The sequence below is a fragment of the Centropristis striata genome, chromosome 4 (assembly GCF_030273125.1).
Source record: "Centropristis striata isolate RG_2023a ecotype Rhode Island chromosome 4, C.striata_1.0, whole genome shotgun sequence".
In the NCBI taxonomy this organism is placed as follows: domain Eukaryota; kingdom Metazoa; phylum Chordata; class Actinopteri; order Perciformes; family Serranidae; genus Centropristis; species Centropristis striata.
Window position 1 is genome coordinate 6,543,822 of NC_081520.1, and position 9,472 is coordinate 6,553,293.

The window sequence follows — 9,472 nt, forward strand, 5'->3', positions numbered from 1 at the left end:
TAACTGCAGTCACTACAATTTTGGTTGAAATTGAGTTATAACTAAAAATGAACTCCTTGATGTCTATTTTATCTTGTGACAAAGTTATAGATTTCAATTTTACTTTATTTCAAAGAAATAATGATTAAAAAAATTGCAGTAACTACAAAATCCAACTCAAAACCAAAGTAGACAGCAATAATTACACTTACAAGAGTCTGCTTTGGATATATATACAAATTTAAACATAAAACCACAGTAAGTGGTCTGCTTTTTTTGTTTATTTACTGAAGACAAACTATAAAAGCTGAAAGAAAACAACATAAGCGTTACTGCATCATGTTTGAGCATTACTATTAGAACCTTTCGCAGCAAAACCAGAGTTCAGTAACTACATTTTTGGGGTCAAAGGTTAAATAAATCGTCTGTTTCATCGGTCAGTTTATTCTCAGAGGATGCAGAAGTTTCCTCTGCTGCTCAGACTGAAACACAATTTCACAGCTGAGTGAAGGACACAGACCAGATCAAGTATCTGATGAACAGCTCCATCTGTTTCTCTGCTTCTCTCTGCCAATCAGCACTTCAGTCTTTAAGTGCTCACCTCTTCCCTCCGTCTGTTTCTCTCTCACTTCATTTATAGACATCCCTCTTATCTGATTCAACTCATGATGTTTTCTCATTTTCACCAACCTGCATCATGTCCTTTAGCCTTTTCTCTATCTCACTCTCTCACTTTCTCAGCCACCTCCGATTATTACCATTTTACACGCGCGCGCGCACACACACACACACACACACACACACACACACACACATTCTTGTACTTCTATCTTTGTGAGGGCCCTCATTGGAACAGTGAATTCCTTTACAAGGTTATAAAAGTTTGGGATTTTTCATCAGTTTTAGTTTTAATTTTTGTTGTGACTTTTTGTTTTCAAATTCAGTTAGTTTTAATTAGTTTTTAGAGTGAGTTTTCTAGTTTTAGTTTCTTATTTATTTTTTTGAAATGCTTTAGTTTTAGTTTAGTTTTTATTAGTTGTAGTATTTTGTAATGGGGTATTTGTTGGGTGGGAGATTAAAAGAGGTCACAGTAAATTTTGCCCTTTATTTCCTTTGTCTTATCCAGCTTCATTATGTATGAAAAAAGTTGACAAAGACGAAAATGAAGGGCATTTTCACTATAATTTTAGTTGGTTTTGTAACCACACAATACAGTTTCAGTTAATTATCATTATCATGGAACCTTAACCCTTAAAACAAAGTCTGAAATCTCAAAAAAGCCTTTAAAGAAGTGAGGACCGGCCGAAATGTCCTCACTTTGCAAAAAAGTCCTCACTCTGTTGGTTAAAAACGTGTTCTGGTCCTCACTATGTAGGAAGTACAAGAACAGAGACACACACACACACTCACACATCCATCATTTCTCTTCTCGATAACTTTGTGTTTTCTGTTAAATTAATTCCAGATTTTGTTTTTGTTTTGCTCTGATACAGAAAACTAAAGCTGGCTGTAAAACTGATAAAGAACTCAGGAGCCATCTGGTGATTTTGTTTCAGCATGCCGCCACGTCCTCATGAAATTTAATATTTATCGAGTTCTGCAGGAATACTGTGAACACAAGTGCTTGGTTTGTTAATAAATGTGATTACAGGTGACTCCAGATGCCCGCCACTTGTCCTGCTGTCATATAAACAACAATTTCACTTCAACTTTAAACCCTCATGTTTGAAGTTGATGCCAAAAATGGAATTGATTTTGTTTTTATTACAATCCTCTCAGTTCAAAAGTTTAATATTGTAAAGATAAGAGACCAAACAGTAAGTTCCCATCATATTTTCACCAGAATCAAGAAATGTTAATGGTAACACTTTATATTAGGGAACACATATTCAACATTAATTAGATGCTTATTAGCATGCAAATAAGTAACATATTGGCTCATTGGCTCATTTAGTCATTATTAAGTAGTTATTAATGCCTTATTCTGCATGGCCTTATTATACAACCAGTAAGCCATTAACTAAGAGTTTTCCCTCAATAACCTCATAATTATTGCTTATTAGTAGTAAGTAAGGAAGTTGTTGTATATAAAGTTACGATCTCGTCACTTGTCAATCATTACTCCACTTTGTAGAGTAATGATTGACATCACAATCTACCAATCCTCATCCAATCATCCAAAAGGAGCCACCAGTCACGTCAAAGGTCTGGAGAAGGTGGCTGTTTGTCGTTTCCATGGTTTCGTTCACCGATATGTAGAGACTTATTAAGTCCATACAAAGTAAAGCATATTAAGATCATAACTCATATACAACAACTTTCTTACTTACTACTTATAAGCAATAACTCTGAGGTTATTGAGGGAAAACTCTTAGTTAATGGCTTACTGGTTGTATGATAAGACCATGCAGAATAAGGCATTAATAACTACTTAATAACGGCTAATTAAGAGCCAATATGTTACTTATTTGCATGTAACTAATTAATGGTTTTGGTTTTTTTCGTTTTTTTTTGTTGTTGTTTGCACTTAAAAAAAATACAATCGTTAGGAAATAACAGTACAAGAAACAGTAAAAGAAAATGCAGGAATATAATATAAAGTGTTACCATATTAATAAATAATACTAAAACATCTATAGAAACCTCTCAAACACCTCCTGCAGCACAGTTCACTGTCTGTTCTGTTTGCATTTCATCAAGCCGTCTGCAGCTGAAGCTTTAACCCTCTGGGGTCTGAGCCTTTTTTTGCTCTTTATATACCACATAATATTTACTATACTCATGTTTGGTAATTGGTATTTTCTCAGCACAACTTCAACATGATCTGACAATTATTTTTTCACTTTAACACACTTTATTAACATATTGAGCCCAAAAATACACTCAAAATCATGAAATCTGACATAAAATTGAACTATTTAAGACAATAAAAACCACAAATATGTTCAATGAACTGTTTCAGACCTAAAAAATGGAAACATAGGATGCAAATATGAACGTATAAAGGTAAAATTCAAATATAATGAAACTATACATAAAAAATGACCATAAATGCATGTTTATTTATAGGAACAGTGTTAGATGATCAGACCCCTTTTTTTTCCATTTTCACAAAATGCCACGCCTGCCTCGTCCCATCCTACTTTTATACTTGAATAAATCATTTTGTACTCTCAAATTAAAACGATCATTTCTTTGGTTTTACATGACCTCGGAACGTCAAATAAATCATAGACCCCAGAGGATTAAGTAGCTTTGATTTTGTCCTGTCCCTTTCCAGCAGGGCCTCAAACACACCTCCCTCCAGCTCCCCCTCTCCTTCCTACAACACTCCGACCTCCGCCGCTCCTCCTTCCTCTTCCACTCTGGATGCTGCTGCTCCTCCTGCTGCTCTGCAGGGTGTGGAGGTGGCTCTGCAGTGGCACTTCAGTCAACTGGACAAGGACTCTAGTGGGGTGCTGAGCGAACGAGAAGCTCGTCCTCTCCGTCAGTTCCTGCGTCAGAGGCTGAAGCCGCGGCGCTGCGCCAAGAAGTTCGCTCAGTACTGTGACCGGGACAGAGACCGAGGCCTGACGCTGCAGGAGCTGAGGGTCTGCCTAGGCCTCTGAAGAGGCCCACCAGGTGTGTTTTTTTTTTTTTATATATATATATATACACTACTGGTCAAAAGTTTTAGAACACACCAACTTTTCCAGAATTTAATTGAAAATTATGCAGTTTAATGTCTCAGTGTACTCAGAAATTAATGCACATTTGCAACATTTAAAATTCTTTATTGAGTATGATAGTGTTTTGAAAGTAAAAAAAAGATTCAAAATCACATTTTATGTTGGACTAAAGGACTAAAAAAAAAGACACAAAATGACCAAAAAAAGACACAAAATGACAAAAAAAGACACTAAAAGACACAAAATTACTAAAAAAAGAAATAAAATGACCAAACAAAGACACAAAATGACTTACAAAGACATGAAAAGAATTCAAAAATGGACAAAATAGCCCAAGACTCCATAGAGTTAAGTTGTTAACCCATTTCTTGTTCCCTGAAAAAGGGCCTACTTGTATAATTCTGAAATGTACATTATTTTTCAGTTTTGGTTAAGCTTACCTTTTTTTATTTACCTCTGGCAGTTCACCACTTACCTTTGTACCCTTTCAAGCTGTTCATTTGACTTGAACTGCTTGAATTTAAATAAAAAACTGGAAAAATTGGGGTGTTCTAAAACTTTTGACCGGTAGTGTATATATATTTTTTATTGCATTTTCCAACATAAACAAAAACAACAAACAACACACTGTGGCCACAAAAAACAAATATCCAATTACTTATTATGTAATACAGACAATACAATGAAAATGCTCTGTCCCATTACAATTGACCGTGATGTAGCAAATACAACTCTGGAAAGAAGTGAAGAGTCGTTAAAAAAAACAACAATTTTTACAAAAATCTCAATTTCCATTCCATAATTATAAGTAAATTAATGTCCTGCCTTATAACCCAAAAACATCAGTTAGCCAGTTTCCCTCATTGCCATCTATCATCCCTTACTAGGTGTGTTTTTCATGAGAAATGTTGTCAGCTGTCGGTAAGTCGGTTCACAGATATCATGTTCAAATCTTTACATAATGACTAATAATACAAGGTTTATAAATGCAATCTGATTAGATTCCTGTTGCACAAAGGAATAAAATGCTGTATTTCTATACGAATTAACAAAGTTTGAACTGCCACTCTGACAGTGAGACAAGCTAAAATTACTGACTGACTATTCCCCAATACAACAACATTACATTTGGAATTTGAGTAAATGTACCTGTGACTGACACACACACACACACACACACACACACACACAGCTGCTGTGGCTCCTCATTGGTCGACTGGCTTAGATAAAAGCCTCTTTTTCTCCTCTGCAGGTTGTTGATCCCAGGAGAGTCGAGGGGTTTTGGGCCGGCTGCCAGACAAATTACACACACCACTGTCTGAATGTTTATGTACCTTTATGAAATCAAAACAAATGTGGGCAGTGGTTAAATGGTGTGCTTGTCAGTGAGCCATCAGTCACAGCTCAGCCATGACATCAACTCACGAGTCAGCCTGCAGTGTGTGTGCGTGTGTGTGTGTGTGTGTGTGGCTGGAGTCGGGGTGTTATTATGAGTGTGTGTTGGTAACCAGCTCACTATTGCCTGACAAAGGTTCTATTTCTCCATGAATATTTATGGCATTTCTGTTGACACATACAAATGTAAATGTCTGGTTCACACAGAGAGCTCACAGTGCCTTAACACACTGATCCCACTGAGGAACAGAACATTCTGGAGTTTAATTTGGTCCATTCACGTCTGAGAGGTCTACTTTGAAAGGTTTAATGCTTAAAGTCGGTCTTGTCGGTTTTTAATTCTTTATTTCCTTTCTCTTTCTTTGCCACAGAGAGCGACAGGACAAATCAGCAAACACCAAAGATCCACTTTTTCTCTCCTAACGCTTCACAAAAGACACTAAATGACTAAAAAAGACACAAAATGACTAAAAAAAGACACAAAATGACTAAAAAAGACACAAAATGACCAAAAAAGACACAAAATGACAAAAAAAACACACAAAATAACAAAAAACACACTAAATGACTAAAAAAGACACGAAATGACTAAAAAAGACACAAAATGACTTAAAAAAAGACACAAAATGACTAAAAAAGACACAAAAGGACTTAAAAAAAGACACAAAATGACTAAAAAAGACACAAAATGACCAAAAAAAGACACAAAATGACCAAAAAATTACACAAAATGACTAAAAAATGACATAAAATGACCAAAAAAGACACAAAATGACCAAAAAATTACACAAAATGACTAAAAAATGACACGAAATGACCAAGAAAAAGACACAAAAATGACTAAAAAAGACACATAATGAGAGGAAAATACCAAAAAACCCCAGCCCAAGACTCCATAGAGTTAATCATTAAGAACAACCTCTCACCACTTCAGGTTACATCATTATTTTCTCATCAGTTTATTTCCCACCCTCCACAGGCTGCAGTCAAACAGATCCACAACAGGTTGGAATGAAGTGAATGACTTCAGCTCCCTTCACTGCTCCATTAGTGTCAGCATACTGTGATATGATCCTGATGGTCACTACAAGTCAACTGGACTGAACTATCAGCTCTTTTCTCTTTCTAACACTGATGCCCACTTCCTCCGAAATATCCCATTTCCTTCTTTACCTTTCCTTTATTTGTACCTGCTCCTTTTCCTTTCCTCCTTTCTTTTGCTCCTACCTCCTTCATGCATTACAGGCCTTGTCCTACTTTTATCCCATCACTCTTTTACTTCCCCCCTCTCTCCTTTCTTTAACCCATAAGAACCCATGGTGACACGCATGTAACAAACATGAAAACATCTTCTGTAATCTCCTTTATTCAGCTTTATGCTTCACCTTAACTCATTGAGTCCCAAAGCAAGACTGTGTCACTGTGACAAGAAGTGACTTCTCTATATTATATGGGTGTGACTGGAAGCAGAAATGTGAAAAAATAGATCATTTCAAAAAGCTTATTTTTTGTTTTCGAGGCCAAGTTTAAACCCAATTAACAATTCTAACCCATTAATATCCTGTATTGTATTTAACCTGTTTTGACCATATTTCCTGAACAAATTAAGATGAAACAAGTAACAAAAATATCGCTGTGATGTATACGTCAAAAAAGGCAAATTTGTGTTTCTGTAAGCAGAAAAGGTCTAGTTAATTTATTTTAAAATAAGAAATATCATAAACATAAATTCCATAAACACCCGATGTAACGTATATGGGTAAGTGACAAATAAGGGTTGGCAAGATGTCAAATGGTGTAACCACAAATTAATTATAAATATATATATTTATATAAACTTTATCCACCTACAGTGTGTTTAAGTGGACTTATACATTTAATTACTTAATTTTAAAAAACATATTTCTGAGTATTTCTACATTTACACATTTCATCAATATTGAGCAGAACATATTCTTAAAACTACGATTTTTTTTCTAAAATCTAAAAAAAAAAAATTCTAAAAAAAAAGACTTTTTTCTAAAGTTTAGACAAATCATGTAAAATTTGTTATAAGCCATAATGTTGCAATGTAAACATGGATTGAATTTTTTTCTCATTTAAGTTCACATTTATTTTCCTGTAAATAATCTGATTTTTATGAAAAAAAAAAAAGAATGGTTACACCAACTGACACTGTGTTAGATCACGTCATTGACCCATATGTCACATCACAGATCTAGGGGTAGAATTTAAAATTTAAAAAAAATCATAAACATGCTCTATGTGGTCCACTTGGTCTGTGGTATAGCCCCCATAATGTTCCTTTAAAGATAAATAGGTCTGGGTTCCTATGGGTTAATCTCCCTCTCTCCCTTTTAGTGACTTTAAATTTCCAAACTTCTTCTTTCTTCACTTTATTTCCTTAATCTGACCTTCTTTCCTGTTTGGTTCGGTCCACATCTCCCAACTTGAGCTGTGCAGGCAGCAACTCCTGTGCAATCGAAACTTTTAACATTGTTGTAATTTCTCCAAGAATTGCATTTTATTGCAATCGAATGACAAGCATTTCTCTTTTGGAAATGACTCAGAACTGCCTCATTATTAGTAAACCTAAAGCACACACCCTCTGAAAGTTGCTTTGTCCTTTTCTCTTCTATCTTCTGAATGCTCTCAGTTGTAAAGTTTGGGTTCTCTTCCCTTTTCCCATCTTCCCCTACTTCCTTCTCTGCTGTGTACATACTTAATACTACATACTTCTCCCATATATTATTGCCAATATATTGATGTAACATATTTTGATACTGTACACATTTTCCTCACTGTTACTTCATATTTTTATACAGTATATTTGAAACAACATCTGCAGCAGTTGTTTGCTGATTGATTGAACCTGACTTGACTCCGAGTCATTTACAGTGTTTCATAATTCCTGACTTTTGTAAATGTGATTTCAATAAAATGATGTTGTCATCTTCTTTTCATTCATCCGAGCAGTGATACTGTTGTTTGTTTGTTATAATCAGTGGATGTGAGTGCTGGCAAATCAGGAGATAAACAGGAGGGACAACAGGTCTCACCAAAACCCAGTATTTCCCAGGATGCATTAGTCATCACTGTGGTTAAATATGATTGGACATGACGTTAACAGGGCCTCCTATGTCTGCAGTGAGATTTCTCTTCCTCTGTGGTGTCCAGACTGAGCCTGGAGGGCCGACATGACACTGTGACCTGAGAGGCTGCAGGGGATTGTGTGCGTGTGCTCTCAGAGGGCTCTAACTACACAAACTTCTGTCACAAAGCTGCTCCGACACACTGAGGCAACATGGTCTCACAGGAATCCGTGGAATAGCCACGGATTTGCTTAACTCAAAATCTGTGGAATAGCCACGGATTTGCTTAACTCAAAATCTGTGGAATAGCCACGGAATCACTCAAATTTCCGTGAAACTGACACGGATTTCGCTACAATGCAAGTTAATGACAGTCATATCCCGTGGCTATTCCAACATACAAAGTGATTATGTACATTCACTGAGTGAATATTTAGAAAATAAAACATACATTTCTCGCTAGAAATGTGATAAAAATACATTTTTGTGCAGAAACTAAGTCAAAATATTGATTTTTTCACTAAAAATGACAACTGTCCGCCATGTTTTTTTTTTCTGACCACCGGGACCTTAAAAGTCACGTGACTTGGAACAAACCAATAAGAAAAAATATCCATGGAATAGCCAAGGGATATGTCAGTCATTAACTTGCATTGTAGCGAAATCCGTGTCAGTTTCACGGAAATTTGAGTGATTCCGTGGCTATTCCAGGGATTTTGAGTTAAGCAAATTCCTGTGAGACCAGGTTCCACTGAGGACAACGTCTGTCACCCTAATCTGTTCAAAAGATCAAACATCTACAAAAAGCTGCTAAATATCAGAATGTTTGTCATCAAACAAACCTTTTGTTAATGGAGAAATCAGTCATCAGTCTCATGCTTTCCAGCCAGGCTAGCGTGTTGTTTTAATGGGAACTAAAGAGATGAAACACTAGAACAGCGGTTCCCAAACTTTTTTAGCCGTGCACCCCCTTCTATGTCCCAACCGGGTTGATGCACCCCCAATCTCCCACACCTTCAAAAAAAACAAAATATAATAAGCTGTTTTATAGCCATTTTAAAGGCTGCATGTTTAATCAAGTTCAAATGACCAGAACACACATATAATAAAATAATCAGCATCACAACAATGCGGTCTCGCATTTGAATTAATCTGAAACACAGTTTCAATATAATGCAACAAAGTTATGCACAAGCTTCCACTTTTAAGAGCAAAAATTGCTACAAGTTGAAATGAGCGTGGAGCTAAACAACCCGTCATCATAACACAGGCTGGAAAAATGGAAGAAGATAACTTCTTCTACGCTTAATTTTAAGATGAAGTGCATTTTGAATAGCC

At 35.9% G+C, this 9,472-nt stretch overlaps 1 protein-coding gene across 1 annotated transcript in view; it reads left to right on the forward strand.

Moving 5' to 3' along the window:
- LOC131969692 (SPARC-related modular calcium-binding protein 1-like) overlaps positions 1 to 3,587 on the forward strand; it is a 29,450-nt gene extending 25,863 nt beyond the window's left edge. The window contains exon 10 of the mRNA XM_059330836.1: positions 3,260 to 3,587. Coding sequence (XP_059186819.1) covers positions 3,260 to 3,587 — 328 coding nt within the window. The remainder of the gene's footprint in view (positions 1 to 3,259) is intronic.
- The last annotated feature ends 5,885 nt before the right edge of the window (positions 3,588 to 9,472 follow it).